The 19,676-nt window shown below is 36.2% G+C and overlaps 1 protein-coding gene across 8 annotated transcripts in view; it reads left to right on the forward strand.

The window, feature by feature from the left end:
* The window catches only part of BAZ1A (bromodomain adjacent to zinc finger domain 1A), a 196,055-nt gene that overhangs the window by 159,223 nt on the left and 17,156 nt on the right, over nucleotides 1-19,676 (forward strand). For all 8 annotated transcript variants that reach the window (XM_078151581.1, XM_078151579.1, XM_078151578.1 and 5 more), the window contains 7 exons: nucleotides 309-474; nucleotides 993-1,106; nucleotides 2,598-2,719; nucleotides 4,896-5,483; nucleotides 15,636-15,799; nucleotides 16,834-16,988; nucleotides 18,239-18,387. In XM_078151581.1, the coding sequence (XP_078007707.1) occupies nucleotides 309-474; nucleotides 993-1,106; nucleotides 2,598-2,719; nucleotides 4,896-5,483; nucleotides 15,636-15,799; nucleotides 16,834-16,988; nucleotides 18,239-18,387 (1,458 nt within the window). The remainder of the gene's footprint in view (nucleotides 1-308; nucleotides 475-992; nucleotides 1,107-2,597; nucleotides 2,720-4,895; nucleotides 5,484-15,635; nucleotides 15,800-16,833; nucleotides 16,989-18,238; nucleotides 18,388-19,676) is intronic.

A 19,676-nucleotide genomic window follows, 5' to 3' on the forward strand; every position in this document is an offset into this window, starting at 1 on the left:
TAATAATCTAAAAATTGGTAGAGGGTGAATGATTCTGCATTAACCATAAAAACTACTATGTTTTTTAACTTGGTGAATAGGACTTTTGCTGATGTATTTTTAAATATATTCATTGCATCTAAGTGTCATTTGAGGTAATGTCTATATCGAGTCATTCTCTGTTTTTTTTTCCTTTAGATGTACTATTTGACATGTGTAAGACAGCTCTTTCCTTTTATTAGGCATTTTTGTGTTAGATCACAGGAATTAGGGATTTTATATGCTCCTATTATTTATAATTTAGAAATCATATTCATGATTTTTAACAGGAGAGAAGATGAAGATACTTCATGCTCTGTGTGGGAAACTACTGACCCTTGTCTCCACTAGGGATTTTATTGAAGACTATGTAGACATTTTAAGACAGGCCAAGCAGGAGTTCCGGGAGCTCAAGGCAGAGCAACATCGAAAAGAGAGGGAAGAAGCAGCAGCAAGGTCTGAATCAGTTACCAGAGATATGACTGTAACTTAGTATTCAAATAGAAGTATATTGGTTGATTTGTGGCGAATGCTTTTCTTCCTGGATTGGTGTGGTGTAAGGGGGAAAATCCTGGGCTTACAGTGAGAAGACTGACCCATATTTGAGTCACAGGTCTGGTGCTTTTGTGACTTTGGGCAAATCTTGGTTCCTTCATCTGTAAAGTGGGAATAAAATACACTGTCCACCTCAGAATTCTTGTGATTATCACATGAGATATATAAACTTTAAAATGCTATATAAATGTAAATTAAAGTCTACTTGGGCATATTGCCATTTATCTCTGCTTGAAAAGGGATATAATAGAAGATTTTTATAAATTTTGTTTTCTTGGTCTTTGGGGCTATAATTGACAATACAGTGCTAAAAATAGTATCTTCTATGTCCTTGCAATTAAGGAAAAGATTCAGATAGTGCTTGTGATACTACTGTACACATCAAATTAGCTGAAGCATCTAATTATCTTCATGGTTAGGATTCGTAAAAGGAAGGAAGAGAAACTTAAAGAACAAGAACAAAAGATGAAAGAAAAAGAAGAAAAACTTAAGGAAGAAGAACAAAGAAATCCTACTGCAGAAGTATCTACTGGGTATGATTTTAGTTACTAGCCTACTCAGTAATATTTTTAAAATCCTTAAGTGTTATGGAAATTAAATATTATAAAACACCTTACAATTTCTAAAGTGTTTTTGTAATTCAGAAAAGCAGTTTTTTAGTACAGTGAATTTATAATATCTTGTCAGATGTTGAATTTGAGTTTTAAAAATCTGATGTCATATAATAAGCTATGTTACAAAAATTTGTTTATAGATTTATGCTTGTAGCTTTGACATACTTTCCCCATGGAAATTATTATTAATGATGAAAGTATTTAATCCATAATGTATATGAAATATAATAATATAATAGTACTGTATCTTCAGAGTCCTAATTAAGCCTTACTTACCCCAGCCGAGGATGAATGACTAAAGAGATGGAAAATTCCTAGTTGGGAATTCAAATGGCTATAATTTTGAGTTTCCATGAAATATATTGCATGGATACTTTGTTTTTTCATTTTACCAAATAAAGTAATAATTTTTGATTGATTTTTAAAATACCCTTTAATATATATATATATATGTATATAAAAATATACATATATATACATATACATATATATACACACACACATATATATACATATACATATATATACACACACACATATACATATACATATATACATACATACATACATATATATGTGTATATATGTATGTATGTATATGTATATATATGTGTGTGTGTGTATATATATATATATATATATATATATATATATATATATATATATATATGTTTTAAAAATTTCTACCCAGTGAGCACTGGATTTGGAGTCAGAAATACCTGAGTTTTGAATCTTGCCTTAGATACTATGTGACCCTGGTCAAGTTACTTAACTGCTATTTATTGTTGCTATTTATTAACTTCATTTTCCTCATCTATAAAGTGAAGATAATAAAACCACAGAGTTTGTGAGGATCAAATAAAATTATGAAACAAATTTTAAAGTGCTATATAAATCTTAGCTATTCTAACAAAATTCAAGTAAACCTTAAAGTACTGTATAAATAAATGTTAGCTATTCTTACAGAAGAAATAAAGCAGTTCAGCCGAACTGAACAACATTCTGACTATTTATGACAGTCTGTGCAATATTCCGCATCCTCAACTCACCCCTTCTGCAATTAAAGTCAAGGAAGAAGTACACTTTGCTTCTTCAGGGCCAAACATATATTTATTATTGTTATAATTGAGTTATGTTTTATAGTTTGCATCCAGTTTTGTTTTGTAATTTTCTCCATAGGTACCTATACATACATACACATTGTTGTAGTCATTGTGTATATGTTTTCACTGTCAATTTATATAAGACTTCTGGGTGATTTTTAATACTATGTTAGAAAGATAGAACCGTATTATGGGATTGAGGAAATTTTCAGGTTTGTAGAAATGGAAATAAAATGCCCTATGGACAGTATACTTGACTGCATCATATTGTATATATGCTTAGTAAATTTAATAATTTATTGTTAAGGGAAGAAGAACGAGAAGATCTTGATACTAGCACTGAAAGCAAAGAAACTGAACAGAAAGAGCAGGATCAGGATACAGCCACAGAGGATGAAGAAGATTTGGTGTTGCATAAAAGAAGAAGAGGTAATTACTGTTTCTTTTGCTTTCTTTTTAAAGTTAATTTAAAAATGAAACTTTAAAAAAAAAAGCAGCCCATGTGGTATGGTGGGTATATAGCCGTCCTCAAAGCCCAGAAGCTCTAATTTCATTCCTACCTATGACACACACTGTCAGGTCACTTACAGTGCTCTAGTTAGCTCCCTAAGTCTATAAATTACAGAGAAGGTGCTAATCTACTTTGTATAGGAAGTTTCCTTACCAGTGTTTCCTATAAAATTAGTTTCCCCTACCAATGAAATCACAAGACACCAGTCCCTATCCCTATCTTCTTGATTATAAAAATTATTATCAAATGGTTATCCATTTCTCAGTAATAATGAGTAAAATGCTGTTAATCTGTTTTATTCATAAGATGGAAGTACCGCAGGACTGAAGAAGGGGAAGATTGTTGTCATAAATGAGTAGGAAGTGGAGCCTCTAAGCCACTAAACTTTAGTTTCTGCAAGTGGCAATTACAAATAAGCCAATATGGCTTCGTCAAGAAATCATGCCAGACTAACTTATTTTTTTTTTGATAGGTTAACTATACTGGTAGATTAGTAATGCTGCAAATGAAAGTTTAGGCAGATTTTAGGACATCATTTTTAAAAATTTCATATTCTTGTAGACAAAATGAATCAGTATATGAGCTACATGATAGTATAATTAGTTGAATATAGTTGATTGGATTTTGCAACTGGTAGAATAACTTAATCTAGAGTAGTCATTAATGATTTTCATGTCATCATGAAAAAAGTTCTATAGTAGAGTACTCCTGAGATCTGTATTTGGCCTTTCACTGCTTAATATTTCTTTAAATGACTTGAATGGTGATATAAATAGCATGCATATCAAATTTGCAGCTGACATAAAACTTGGAAGTGTTAGATAATCTGTTGGATGACAGAATCAAGATGTTAAAAAATCTTAATAGGCTAAAACATTGGATTGAATGTAATAAAATGAAATTTAGGCTATGTCAAAATTGGCTTCAAAAGTACAAGATGGGGAAGGTATGTCTAGATAGCAGTTCATCTAAAGAAGGGCAGTATGAGTTTAACATGAGAAAACAGTGGAATATGACAACTGAGAAACGTTAATGCAAACTTAGATTACATTGAGAGGCCATAGTATACTGGAGTAGGGAGGTGATAGCCCTGCTGTATTCTACTCAGCTTAAGCTTAGATTATTATTTTCATTTCTGGGCACCAAGTTTTAGGAAAGATGTTAATAAGATGGGAATTGTCTAGAGGAGAGCACTTATTATGCTTGACCTCAAAAGGCTTGATGTAATGTAAGACAAAAGTAGAGTAGGGGCTACCTTAGGTAATGGGTTCCTTCTGTCTAGAGGTCTTCAAGCGACACTGAGGTTTGTTGTAGAGCAGAATCTTGTTTCAGGTGTAGTTTGAAGTCAGTAGTCTCTGATGTCCTTTGCCACTCTATGATTGTGTGAACAAAACTGAACGAACATATTCCCTGGGATTTCTTTCCTCTATTTTGGCATTATCACTTAGAATAGTTAGATGTTGAATTACATTTATTTTACCTTCAGGGAAACACTGACATTATACTAATGTCAGTGATTAGACTGAGACAGTATTATAAAGATTTGGGTGTTAAGGAAATAATTTCTTCGTTATAAAATCAATTGATGTTTTATAGTAGTCACCTTTAGACATTCAATGGGGCATACTGTGTTTGCATTTGTTAATGAAACAATTGGAAATTTTAACCATTTAGATAACATTAAAGATGTTCCTTAATCCATATTGGAAACCTTTAAGTTCTTCCTTGGTAAAAGGATTAAGTGTTGAACATAAAGTGGAATGACTTAGTTCTCTTTGGGGGAAAGGACGGTGATGGGTTTAGATTAGAAAGTGTAATTCCTTTGTTTGAGATCTATTTAATTTCATATCTGTTTTCTAACTCATAATTGGGTGTATTTAAACTGTTATGCTCTGAATTGGTGTAGATACTATTTGAAAACTCCAGACTTGTGACAGTGACTTCCCTCCCAGGGTTGTTGGAACCTCCAGTGAGACAAGTGATGGAAAAAGTGAAACTATGTAAAACTTAAAAGTATTGTGTGAAAGCATGTCTTATTGTGATAATTTTAGTGGAAAATTGTAAATATTGCATTAACTGTCCTTCTATTTGTAGGAAAAAGAGGGCAAAATGGATTTAAAGAATTCTTAAGTCAAGAAGATTCTGGCTATTCAAAAACTGAACCGCTTACTGCTGATGAAGAAGAAACTTTAAAACAGGAACAACAAAAAAAGGAGAAAGATCTTTTAGAAAAAATTAAAAGTGCCACAGCCTGTACCAATATTTTCCCCTTAGGTCGTGACCGCATGTATAGGCGTTATTGGATTTTCCCTTCTGTTCCTGGATTGTTTATAGAAGAAGATTATTCTGGTCTCACTGAAGACATGTTGTTGCCTAAATCATCATCATTTCAAAATAATGTACAGTCTGTAGTGAAAAGTGAATTTCAAGAATCAGCTAAAACTGCAGAATGTTTTAAGTCTGAATCTACCTCCAGTATTGACTCTACCCAGCTACCAAGGCCAGTGCATAAGCCAAATCGGTGGTGTTTTTATAGTTCTCGGGAGCAACTAGACCAACTAATTGAGGCTCTTAATTCCCGAGGATACAGAGAGAGTGCCTTAAAAGAAACTCTTCTACAAGAAAAAAGTAGAATATGTGAACAACTGGCCAACTTTTCTGAAGAAAAATTTCATATTCCAGGTAAAGTTGTATTGAAGGTACTTTATTTTTGGTTTTTATAACTCTGGTTTTTAAAAATAGCTCTTGAGTTTAGTTCTTAGCCACATTTTGTTATTACAGTTTTAAAAGTTTTATTATAGCACAGTCATTTCCCCTTAAATACCTTCTGTTGAACTCTTCCTTGTAACAAAAGCATTTATATTAAAAACCGCCTGACAAAATTTTCAGCTTTATCTGATAGTCATGCCACATATCACAACCATTGTTCCCTTCTTCCTTGCTAAACTGGAAGTAGGTTTTAATGTTCTTTAATTTATATTATTGTAGTCACTGTGTATGCTGTTTTTCTGGTGGTGCTTTTTTTTTCTTTTTTTTTGTGTCATCCTTTTTAAAAATTTTTTTAAATTACTTCCATAGGCTTTTGAGTTTTAAATTTTTCCTTCCCTACCTTCATGCCTCCCTCCCCAAGATAGCTCACAATCTGATATAGGTTATACAGATACATATTTTCACATTAGTGATGTTGTTAGGAGGAACCACAAAAAAGAGAAAACGGAATGGAACAGAAGAAAAAAAATAGCAAATAGTATGCTTCAATCTGCATTCAAACTCCATAGTTCTTTCTTTGGATGTGGATAGCATTTTCCATCATGAGACCTTTGGAGATGTCTTAGATCCTTGCATTGCTGACAGGGGCTAAGTCTATCAATGTTAGTCATTGTGCAACATGGCTATTACTGTGTACAGTGTTCTCCTGGTTCTGCTCACTTCACTCAGCATCAGTCCGTGCAAGTCTTTCCAGGTTTTTCTGATGTCTGCCTGCTCATCATTTCTTATAGCACAATAGCATTCCATTACATTCATATACCACAACTTGTTCAGCCATTCCCCAGTTGATGGGCATCCTCTCAATTTCCAGTTCTTTGCTGGTGATGCTTTCTTTACCCTGCATGTTATTCCCAACGTTTCATATTGTCTTTTAAGGCAGTGGTATCAAATGAAAACAGAAAGGCAGAGACCACTTAAACTTTACATAAGGAATCCCTGCTGGCACATATTCACTTAGAAAATGATATAAACATTATATATGTTTTATTGCATTTTTATTTATTACATTAAATTTTCTCAACTACATTTAAAAGCCACTGTGGAGAGTGAGGTAGTGAGTTGAAAAGAAGTTCAAATCTTGCCTCAGACACTTATTAAATGTGTGACTTTTGGCAAGTCACTTAACCCTGTTTCCTCATCTGTAAAATGAGAGGGAGAAGGAAATGGCAAACCACTCCAATATCTTTGCCAAGAAAACCCCAGATGGCGTCATAAAGACTCAGACAGGACTGAACAACAACAAAGGGAGGCATAGTATGATGGCCTAGCAGCAGCAAGGATCCACTTGTAGTAGAACTAATCAGAATGATTATGATTTTGTTGCGTTTTTTATTTTCCTGAAACAGGCCTGATCATGTCACCCCCCCCACACCCCTTCCCCTCAATCGACAAACTCCAGTGGCTCCCTATGGTTCCAGGATCAAATACAAAATCCCCCCCCGCTTTGGTCTTCAAAGTCCTTCATAACCCAGCACCCTTCTCACCTTTCAGGTCTTCTTACACCTTACTCCCCACCACACACTATTTGATTCAGTGACACTGGGTTCCTAGAACAAGATATTCTATGCTCAGGAAAGATGTGGACTATGTGGTTGACACTCTTGTTTTAGAGGATTAGGGGATTTTTCTGTTTGTTTTTTGTTTGTTTTTGGTGAGGCAGTCGACGTTAAGTGACTTGCCCAGGGTCAAGTGTCTGAGGCTGGGTTTGAACTCGGGTCCCCCTGTCTCCCAGGCTGGAGCTCTATCCACTGTGCCACCTAGCTGCCCGAAGGATTAGTTTTGAAGAAGCTCTTTTGATCAGCTTTTCTGCATGTTAACTTTTCTAACTTAATTATTTTTTGAAATTTATTTGGAGAACTTTCATTTAAGATGGCAATGTGAAAGGTCATAAGAGAAGACTAGTTAGCAGATATTTAGAAAGGATTCATCAAAGACTTATGATAAAAAAAAAAAAACTAAAAGGAACCAGATGTAACTTCCCTTCATCCAGTTAAGAACAACATAAAAAGTCTTCTGGTGGCAAGGAGAAATGCCGCAATAGGGAAGCCTTTGTATATATACACTCCACCAAACATCTAGTTAACCAGCTAATACTCTGAACAAAGAAATAATAAGCCAACTGAGACACAGTAATCAGGAACTTGAAGGATGATCCTGGCCCCAGCCTGTCAGAACAAAAGTTGAGGACAGAACCAGATGTTACCATCATTGTGCAGAATGACAGGGCCTGGCTTGGGAGATAGCCAGAGAACATGCCACAAGACATATAGAATATCTTGTTCTAGGAACCCAGTGTCACTGAATCAAATAGTGTGTGGTGGGGAGTAAGGTGTAAGAAGACCTGAAAGGTGAGAAGGGTGCTGGGTTATGAAGGACTTTGAAGACCAAAGCGGGGGGGGATTTTGTATTTGATCCTGGAACCATAGGGAGCCACTGGAGTTTGTCGATTGAGGGGAAGGGGTGTGGGGGGGGTGACATGATCAGGCCTGTTTCAGGAAAATCATTTTTGTGGCTGAATGGTGAATAGATTGGAGTAGGGAGAAACTTGAGAAAGGCCAACCTGCCAGAAGGCTAGACGTGAGATGATGCGGGCCTTGACTGGAGTGGTTGCAGTATCAGAGGAGAGAAGGATGTATTCAAGAGATGTTGCAAAAGTGAAATTGACAAGCCTCTCCTTCTGCCTTCCTTTACAAAACTGTACTTCTTCATCTGCACCCTGACTTCCAATCCCTTGACCACTAGTTCTCTCCTCTGCACTATCCTCTATCTCAACTCCTTGGTGCACTAACTCAACTCTACTGCCCTCCTTTGTTGAATCCCTCCCTACCTCCTGATCATATCAGTGATTATACTGTACCAAGCCTCAGGCTTGGATCATTCCCATTATTCACTGCCTTCCTTTCGTGTGCTGCTGAATGAAGGTAGGAAAATAAAAAACGCAACAAAATCATAATCATTCTGATTAGTTCTACTACAAGTGGATCCTTGCTGCTGCTAGGCCATCATACTATGCCTCCCTTTGTTGTTGTTCAGTCCTGTCTGAGTCTTTATGACGCCATCTGGGGTTTTCTTGGCAAAGATATTGGAGTGGTTTGCCATTTCCTTCTCCCTCTCATTTTACAGATGAGGAAACAGGGTTAAGTGACTTGCCAAAGGTCACACATTTAATAAGTGTCTGAGGCAAGATTTGAACTTCTTTTCAACTCACTACCTCACTCTCCACAGTGGCTTTTCCCAAACATTTACATCCAACCTCAAATTCCCATGGTTCTTCCCCCCTCCACATTCTCAGGTGAGAACCTTGCCTCATACTTTACAGAAAAATTGAGGTCATTCGCCATGAGCTTCCTCTTCTTCCGTTTCCCATCACTCAGATGCCTTCTGCTACAATCTCCTCCTTCACCCCTAGTTCACATGATGAGGGCTAACACAGTCTACCTGTTCAAGTGATCCCATTCTATCCCACTCCATCATCCCTGTTTTCACTCTTTTCTTGTTTACTGGCTTGTTTTCTGCTGCCTACAAATATGCCTGTGTCTCTTCCATTCTGAAAAACAAACAAAAAAAAAACCAAAACAAAAAAGAAACCACTTGATCCTTTCGTTCGTATCATCTTTTGTACCTAAAATCTTTGAGAAGAGTGTCTACAGTAGGTGCCTCTACTTCCTCTCTTCTCACTCTTTCCTTAACCCCAGCTTTTTTAACCTTAGCATTCCATTGAAACTAGTCTCTCCAAAGTGTCTTCTTAGCTGCCAGATATAATGGCCTGTTCTCAGCCCTCATTCTCCTTGCCCTCTCTGCATCCTGTTGATGCTGTTGATCGCCCACTTCACTTGTAAAGGCTTTCAGGGAATCACTGTCCTGGTTCTCCTCCTGACTATCTGACTGTTCTTTTGCAGGCTTCTCATCCAGGTCATGCCCTCTAATCATAGGTGCCCCTTAAGGTTCTGTCCTCACTGAAGAGGTGGCCCTTCTTTTTACCAAAGCAAACTACTTTATCTACACAATTGAACTCATTCCATCCCAACCTCTCCAGCAGTTTCCCCACTTTATCATCTCTACTCTCATTTATTTTCAGTCCTTCCCTGGCTTACTGACTGTTTGCCTTCTGCTTATAAACCATTCATCACCCATTAGCTGTTATCTTATATGTCTCCTCCCTTTTGTGGCCTTGAGAAGGCCATCTACACTAGGTGCCTGCACTTCTTTTCTTCTCGATGCCTTAATTCCCTGTAGTCTCATTAAACTAAAACTGCTGTCTCCAAAATCACCAACAACCTCTCATTTGCTGAATCTCATAATCTTTTTTCAGTCCTCGTCCTTCATTTCTCTGCAGCATTTGACACTGTTGATCACCTTTCCCTCGATTCTCTGTTCTCTAGATTTTTATAACACTGCTTTTTCCTGGTTCTCCTCCTACCTATCTTGACCAATCCTTCTCAGTCTCCTTTGCTAGTCCTTTAGGCCACTCCTGCAAAACTTGGGTATCTCATAGGGCTCTGTCCTGGTCCTCTCTTCCTTCTATCCTATTTCAGCTGTTGATCTCATCAGATTCCATTGATTCTTCAGTTATCACCTGTGTTAGTAATTCTTAGATCTACCCATACTATTCTGACCTCTCTCCTGACTTACTCTGACCTTTATTTCCAGTTGCCTATTGAACCTTTTAAACTCAAAATGTCCAAAATTGAGCTCATTATCTTGACACCCAAGCCCTCCTATACTTCCAGACTTCTTTATTACTGTGGAAGGGACCACCATTTTGCCCATCTCAGTCTGTTGCCAAAGCTTGTTGATTTTACATTCCTTACATCTCTTACCCTTGATGCTCTCTTTGAGTTTTCAGGTCACAGCTCTGTTCTGGTTCTCCTACCTATCTGACCACTCTTCAGTCTCCTTTGCTGGATCCTCATCCAGGTTACACCCTCTAATTGTAGGTGTCATATAGAAACATCTGGACCCTCTTTTCTTCTCCCTCTATACTACTTCACTTGGTGATCTCATCAGCTCCCATGGATTTAATTATCATCTCTATGCTTCTGATTCTCAAATCTACCTATCCTGCCCTCTTTCTGCTGATGCTGTCTCACATCTCCCAACTGCCTTTTAGACATCTGAAATGGGATCACTTCTAGTTCAGTATACATCTTAAATTAACATTTCCAAAACAGAACTCGTTATCTTTTTCTTTAAACAGAACCTTGGTCCCCCCCACTTCTTCCCATTACTATAGAGGGCAACATTATTCTCCCAGTCCCTTGGGCTCATAACCTTAGTCATCCTGAATTCGCTGTCTAACCTCCCTTGCTGCCCCCCATAATCCAGTCTGTTGCCAAATCTAGTTTACCTTTACAACATCTCTTGAATATGCCCCCATCTCTCCTCTCATAACTGCCCCCTACTCTGGTACAGGCCCTCATCACCTCATGCTTGTACTGTTACAGTAATCTGCTAGTGGATCTGTCTGCCTTAAGTCTCTCATCATTCTAATTTATCTTCCTTTTCAACCATCAAAGTGATTTTCCTAAAGCTTGTGTCTAGCTAGGTCACTCAGTAAACTCTCCTTGATCTAATGCCAAATTCTCTGTTAGGCATTCAAAGCCCTTCGTAACCTAGTCCTCCCACACACCCTCTTCCAGTCTTCTTACACCTTATTTCCTGCCTGTCTTATATTGCTATTGCAGGAACAAGACCCTCTATCCTTTAGCTCTGGACATACTGTCTGGAAAACTCTCCATCCTCATCTGCCTCCTCAGGCAGACCTACTGGCTGCCTTCAAGTTCCAGTTAAAATTCCAGCTTTTACTAGAAGCTTTTTGCAACTCCTCTTAATTTAGTGCCTTTCTCTTTCTGCATGTTGTCTCCCCCATTATAGTTTGAGCTTCTTTAGGTCAAGAACTGTCTTTTACTTTCTTTATGTTCTCAGTACTTGTCACAGTGCCTCGCATAAGGTGGTTGCCTAATAAATATTTGTTTACTTTCAAATACAGTGTTAAAAGCAGTGATTAGGTTCCTAAGTTGGCTTGACATTAGAATTTTGGTGTACTAATGTGTTCTGAAGAACTGTATAATATTTATTGTTTATTCTGAATTACAGTTGGAACTGGGAGAAGACATTTCCCTCAATTGCAATATCAAAAAACTCTTCTTCCTTTATCCTGACTTTGTTTACTTCCACCTCATCCCACTCCCCTCTAGAATAAATAAAATGAATGAACTCTTCTACGCCTAGAGTGGGTAGCTGGGGTGGGATTTCTATTCAGAAGAGACTCTAGCAGTAGAGATGTCTAAGGAAAATAAAGGGAACAGCTGTCATTTCTTTGGGACCAGACTTGGAAGAGAAGAGTAGTAGGATGGAGGGGCAAAGTGATACATTATAATTTGATTATTTATAAGCTGCTAACAGATTTGTGAGATTTTTTATGATTTATTCAGACCAGCCTAAAATTAAAAGCCAGAAATTGTAGTTCTCTAAGGCTAATTTCTAATATATGCTGTGATTGTTTGTGTTATATACATCCCTTTTTCTTTTTTTCCAATTAATTTGTTTATTTTTAGTTTTCAACGTTCACTTCCACAAGATTTTGAGTTCCAAATTTCCCCCCCATCACTCCCTCCCTCCACCCTAAGACGGTGTGCATTCTGAATACCCCTTCCCCTGATCCCTACTATCAAACACCCTCCCCCCCCTTCTCTTAATCCCTTCCCGATCTATTTTCCTATAGGGCAGGATAGATTTCTGTACCCCATTGCCTGTATATCTTGTTTCCCAGTTGCATGTCAAAACAATTTTTAACATTTGTTTTTAAAACTTTGGATTCCAAATTCTCTCCCTTCCTCTCTGCCCACCACCCTCACTGAGAAGGCAAGCAACTCAATACAGGTTGTATATGTGTAGTCATGCAAAACACTTCCAGAAAAGCCATGTTGTGAAAAACTAACTATATTCCCTTCATCCTATCACACCTCCCATGTATTCTGTTCTCTCCTTTGACTCTGTTCATCCTCAAAAGCGTTTGCTTCTGATTACCCTCTCCCCCCAGTTTGCCCTCCCTTCTATCATCCTTCCCTTTCTTATCACCTTCCCCCGTATTTTCCTGTAGGGTAAGTGTGTATGTTATTCCCTCCTTAAGCCAAATCTAATGAGAGTAAGATTTATTCATTCCCTTCACTTCTCCCCTCTTCCCCTCCATGGTAAAAGCTTTTTCTTCCCTCTTTTATGTGAGATAATTTACCTCATTTTACCTCTCCCTTTCTCCTTCTCCCAGTACAATCCTGTCTCACCCGTGAACTTTATTTTTTAGGTATCATCCCTTCATATTCAACTCACCCTATGCCCCCTCTGTTCTCTCTCTCTCTCTCTCTCTCTCTCTCTCTCTCTCTCTCTCTCTCTCTCTCTCTCTCTCTCTCTCTCTATATATATATATATATATATATATATATTCCCTCCAACTACCCTGATACTGACAAAGGTCTTATGAGTTACAAATATCATGTTTCCATGTAGGAATGTAAACAGTTCAACTTTAATGATTTCTTTATGATTTTTCTTTCCTGTTTATGTTTTCATGCTTCTCTTGAGTCTTGTATTTGAAAGTCAGATTTTCTATTCAGCTCTGGTCTTTTCATCAAGAATGCTTGAAAGTCCTCTATTTCACTGAATATCCATTTTTTCCCTTGAAGGATTATACTCAGTTTTGCTGGCTAGGTGATTCTGGGTTGTAATCCTAGTTCCTTTGACTTCCAAAATATCATATTCTAGGCCCTGTGATCCCTTAATGTAGAAGCTGCTAAATCTTGTTTTATCCTGATTGTGTTTCCACAATACTTGAAATTGTTTCTTTCTGGCTGCTTGCAATATTTTCTATTTTTTCTTGATTTCTCATGAAGTCATTAGCTTCCATTTGCTCCTTTCTAATTTTAAGGAATTAGAAAAAATTAGCTTCAGTGAACTTTTGGACTTCCTTTTCCATTTGGCCAATTCTGCTTTTTAAGGCATTCATCTCCACATTGGCTTTTTGGACCTCTTTTGCCATTTGGGTTAGTCTGTTACTTTCTCCAGTATTTTTTTGGGTCTGCTTTAGCAAGCTATTGACTTGTTTTTCATGATTTTCTTACATCACTCTCATTTCTCTTCCTAATTTTTCCTCTACTTCTCTTACTTGCTTCTCAAAATGCTTTTTGAGCTCTTCCATGGCCTGAAACTGATTCACATTTTTCTTGGAGGCTTTGGATGTAGGAGCTTTGACTTTGTCGTCTTCTTCTTGTTCTATGTTTTTATCTTCTTTGTCACCAAAGTAAGATTCTATGGTCTGTGGCCGCTGCCTTGGTGCTGTGCCAGCACTGGGCCTGGACTGAGCTCCTCTCTCACCCAGGTCCTACAGACCTTTCCTACTGACCTACGTTGTCTTTGGCATTTGTGGGTTGAGAAATCTGGAAACTGCCGCAGCTCCCCTTGATTCAGTCTCCTGAGGCCTGCTGTGGGTTCACTGAGGTCAGGTCTTTGCCTGCGTGGCCCTCCTTGAACTGCACTCCTCTCCTAGCCCAGCACAATAGACCTTTCCCATCAACCATCCAGATTGTCTTGAGCTGGAAATTTGTTTCACTCTTTTTGTGGGTTCTACTGCTCTAGAATTTGTTTAGAGCCATTTTTTACAGGTATTTGGAGGGGTTTCGGGGAGAGCTCAAGCAAGTCACAGCTTTTACTCCACCATCTTGGCTTTGCCCCATCCCTTCCTTTTTCAACATGTTTGAAAGTATCTATTCAGTGATTCAGGGGCAGCTAGATGGTGAAGTAGATGGAGCTCTGGCCTTGGAGTCAGGAGGACCTGAGTTCAAATCTGGCCTCAGACACTTGACACTTACTAGCTGTGTGACACTGGGCAAGTCACTTAACCCCAACAGCCTCACCAAAAAGGAAAAACAAAACAAACCAAAAAAAACCCCAATGATTCAATCAACATTCCCAACTAAAAGTCATTGAACCCTAATTTTTGAATTTAAAATTGTGATCAAATTAAGGGTGGGTCATCTAGTTCTTACTATGTGTCTTTGGAGATAATTTTACAGTTATTATGAAGGCCATCTCTTTTTAACCATTCTACTTTCTTTGTTTTTACTTTGTTTTGTTATTTGCCTGTTATTTTAAAATTTCTTATTCCCCTGAAATATAATGTATCATTTCTTGTTCTTGTAATTCAGTATATGGTTTTTCCCATTCTTCTACTCATGCCCATCTTTCCTTCTCTTCCTTCCCTGCTGGTCTTTTTTTTTTTTTTAACAAAGCAGAATATTTCACTACTGTATTGGTCTGAATAGAGTTCGTATTTTAAAAATCACATTGCTTTTATGACTAATATTGTTAAACTGAGCCCTTCTCAGCATTACAAGGATCTAAGACATCTCCAGAGGCCTCGAGATGGAAAATGCTGTCCACATCCAAAGAAAGAACTATGGAAGTTGAATCGCTATCACTTATTTTTACCTTCTGTTGAGTTTTGTTTCATCTTTCTGATGGTTCCTCCTATTGGTTTTAATTTTTGCTTACAACTTCACTAATGTGAAAATATGTTTAATGGGTATGTAAATGTAAAGCCTATATCAGGTTGTGCGCCGTCTTGGGGAGGGTGGGAGGAAGGATGGGGGAGAAAAATTTTCAACTCAAAAGCATATGGAAGTGATTGTTGATAAATCAAAATAAATTAATGAAATTTTAAAAAAAAGAAAAAAATCACATTGCTTTTGATGAAAAAAAATACACCAAAATTAACATCAGTTAGAAGACACATTCATACTTTTTACCAACTGACTTAAGCAGGAAAACTGTATACCCTTTATTTGAACTAATAAAGTACTTTTTGTGACTTAAGACAATATCAGTGCATGTTAAAAGTTCCTGACAACAAAGCTCCATTTCTTTTGTTTCCTTTGTCTCTCAGGTGCAAATGCAGGTGAAATACAGGTATTCAGGGCTCAAATGGTGTTTAATGTTTTAGAGGTGGATAAAGTATTTAGAAAATAACAATTAAAAAGTGTAATGACTAAATATACTTGGTCATTGTTACAGATAAACTTCAGAATGATGGCAAACCTATTTGTGGCCGAGGAAAAATATCAAGTATGCATGATACATTCCAGCTATCTGCAGAAAAGCAACTTGAGTTGAGGCTTAGAGATTTCCTTTTGGACATCGAAGAAAGAATCTACCAAGGAACACTAGGGGCAGTCAAGGTTTGTACTTGTTCATAAGAAATGTTTTAGTTTACACTATTTTTCTTATTGTGATCAGATTGATGATTCTTTCTATTCATTACCTTGAGAAGGGCAACATGAATATGAATGTGTGTGTGTTGTGTCTTTGAAGTGCTTTTATTTTTGTTAAGTGAATTTTCCATGTTCCTGTTTGTGTAGTAACTTAAATGGAAATCTTCCTCCAAAGTCATTATGAATGTGCATTCTTTTATGTCTACAGTAATACTCTGAGAACTTATTTAGAAAGATATAGAAATGTCTGCTTCCAGATAGATGAAGTTGGAGTGCAGACTGAAACATTTTTTTTCTTTGTGACATAACTAATCTGGACATTTCTTTTGATTGACTATACAGATTTGTAAAAGGTTTTGGTTTTTCTTGCCTTTTCAGTGGGAGGGAGAGAGGTGGTTGAGAGGGAGAAAATTGGGAACTGAAAATAATGGTTGCATTTTTTAGAAAGGAGAGATCTAAATCTTTTGTTCCTACTCTTGAACCTAGACTACTATACATTTGAGTCCTTATTGTGCTGCTCTTTGTAGCAGAAAATATATGTGTATAGCAGAAAAAATATGTATGTATGTGTATATGTATTTTGTTTTTGTCATCTTTCCATAAGAAAGCTATCTATTTCTTTGGAATTAGTGGCCTAGGAAACTGTAAATGAGCTTGTTAGAAATTATGTCTGAAATCCATGTAATCTCTTAAGTAGAGTCCTAAAGGATTCTAATTATATAAATTGCAGTCTTTTTTGGTTGAGAGGCTATTTTTTGTTGGCTTTTATGATTCTTATCTGTGAACCAGGTAGTTGAAATTATTAGATTTCAGACCCCCATGGAAGTAAAATGTTGGTAAACATGAGTGGTTTTAAGAGTTGCAGCATAATAAAGTACAAAAGTTGCCAAACAAAACCTATCATTCCCTTTTGTTTTCATTTTTTTCCTGTTGAACACTAGTATTTAGCAACAATAGGTGTCATTTATTCAAGGTAACCAAATACATATATTTTGAGTTAGGTTACAGACAGACAAACTTGGAGAGCAGCCTTAGAAAAAGGACGATATGAGCTACTAAGTGAGGAAAACAGGGAAAATGGGATCATTAAATCTGTGAATGAAGATGTAGAAGAAATGGAAATTGATGATCAAGCAAAGTTCATTGTAAAAGACAGGTAAGATAAATTTTAAAAGTTTTTTTTCTCCAATAGACATAATCATACTTTTTCATGCAAGTCAGATTATTCTGGTATGATTTCATTATAGAGAACTTAATATTTCTATTCACCATTTAAAATTTTTATTCATTGATCTTTTTGCAGGGGAGGGGGATGAGGGAAAGGCACAGTTTTTTTGGGTAAAGGGGAGATAGATTTTGTGGACCTATTATTTCATTGGTCTAGAGAACTCCCACTATGGAAACTCCCTCAGCTGATGCAGATCAGTAACTCCTTTATAACTTTAATCTTAAAAGAGTTAAAGTCTAGGATTAAGTGACTTGCTTATGTTCACCTAGCCAACTTGGAACTAGGTCTTCCTGATTTCCAACTGTTATCCACTAAGCCATTTCACCTCTCATTTAATTTGTATACATAGAATTAGTACAAATACATTTTTTGACCAATGAATTAGTGTATCTTTGAATCCTAAAACTGACCTTTTCTTGGCAGTAATTATCTTAATCTGTTACATTTCTTTTACATTTGATTTTTAATTATCAAAGCCTCTTTAATGCTATACATTTTAATCTAATAAGATGTGGTGATTAAAATAAGGGAAGTATCAAGTTTTAGTAGAAAATATATTGATTTGGAGTCAGTAGACCTGGTTCCAAACCCAACTTTACCACTTAACACTTGATGTGACTCCTACATGGTAAGTCACTTCTTTGGGGTATCATTTTCTTAGCTGTTTAATGAGAGAATTTTATTGAATGACCTGTAATTTGTAATCTGCAAAATAAAAGAGATTGCTCTTACTACTTTAAATTCTAAACTTCCATCTGTGGGGGAAAATATAAGTTGTAATTCTGCCGTACAAAATTGAATATTTCCTAGATCTTTTAGTGATCCAGCAAAATTATTGCTGGGTCAATTTGATCAGATTTTTGGTTGGAACCTGCCCCAAGCAGAACATTTGAATATTTTTACTTAACACTAATGTGGCCAAATATCTTGTTCTTGACAAGTCTTAATGAAACTTTGAGAATAATGTTGTACTATAGAAAAATGACCAAGATTTAAGAAGAGCAGACACAGTCTTAACAGTCCATTTACTCAAATTTACCAGTAGCCATATAAATCTTTTTTAAGAAGACAGGCAAAATTATTTTAAGTTAGAAAACCGATTTATTTTAGATGTTATCTAAAAGACTTACCTACCACTTTTTAAGTACACATGAAATATTTTATTGTTTAAATCATAGATTACTTGGAACCAAAACTGAAGTGCCAAATACTGTTTCAGCCAATACAAATACACCACAGCCAGTCAATAAAGTGGTTCATTACCTGGCAACTGCACTGCTTCAAATAGAGCAAGGCATTGAGCGGCGATTCCTCAAAGCACCACTTGGTAATAACTGATTTTCATTATTTCCACTTTGTTAATGCATTTTAACTTACTGCCGAAAATGTCCTTTCCTGAGTTAACTAGAACATTTTATTGAATGAAAAATGAAAAACTAGATGCATTTGTCTTCTGTATTGGAGCTGTTAATTTATAAAAAAAAAAAACTAAAGTGAAATAATTATACGCTATTATGTTGTAGTGTTATTTAAGCTAGTTTAATGTTTATTTTGAGACTTAAGGTTTTCTCGGATGAGATCATAGCTTTCAAGTATGCTAATGAGTCATTGTCTTAAACTGAAGCACATTGTTTTATGTATCATTAGAGTACTTCTGCTAAATGATGTATTTTTATTTTTCTTCCTAGCCTCTTTACTTATGGCTGGGATTCTGTGTTTAAATTTCATGTACTTTGTAATTTCCTTTGCTTGGGAAAAATGTTTCAAGAGTTTCTGTGTTGGGGATGGTATTTTGAAATGTGAAATTTGCCATTACCGAAGTTGACAAATCCCAGATTTTTAGTAATTAGATTAACAGTGCTTTCTAGTAACAGAAGAGATCACCAAATTTATGGATTTTCATTGCAGGAGTAGTAGACATCGACAAATTTGTTTTTGCTAAGTTTTTTCCTTTCTTGTAGAACTGCTAATTACTAATTCAACTTAAACTGATTTGATGTTTTATCTCTTCCTGTTGTCTCTTCCTGTCCCTGGCCACTTTTAGTAGGTTTTAAATAAGGGTAATAACCGCCTAAAGATGGCTGTGACAAAAACAAACAAGCAAAAAGTAGCAAACACCTTGTTAAATTCTTTGAATATTCAAACCTTGAATAATTGTCATCACTTTGTGAACAGTGAATTTACCCATATGTATTTGGGTTATGGGTGAGCCAGCCCCTCAGAGTATGTAACCCTTTGTAGTTGTTATCCTTTAGTTCCTAATTCAGAATCAACTGAAGAGCAGCTAGTTGATGTCGAGTTAGTTGACTTCTCATATGAAAGTGTAGAAAGAATTAGAGACAAAGAAATATGTTCCTAATAATGCAAGTTGGGAATGCTTTTTCTTATAGAAATAATCTTAGAAATAGTGGTTTACTGTAGTTGAAATGATTCTGTTAGTAATATCTTAAGCATATGAATTTAATCAAGAATAAATGAATGAAAACTTAAGATAGTTTTGTTAGTAGATTTTTATGTGTTGCCTAGGAATCTAACTTATTGCATCATTTCTTCTTTTTAATTAATTAAATTATTTTTAGTTTTCAACATTCACTTCCATAAGTTTTTAAAGAGTTT

The sequence above is a fragment of the Phascolarctos cinereus genome, unplaced genomic scaffold, assembly GCF_003287225.1.
Source record: "Phascolarctos cinereus isolate Bilbo 61053 unplaced genomic scaffold, phaCin_HiC Scaffold_3;HRSCAF=262, whole genome shotgun sequence".
In the NCBI taxonomy this organism is placed as follows: Eukaryota; Metazoa; Chordata; class Mammalia; order Diprotodontia; family Phascolarctidae; genus Phascolarctos; species Phascolarctos cinereus.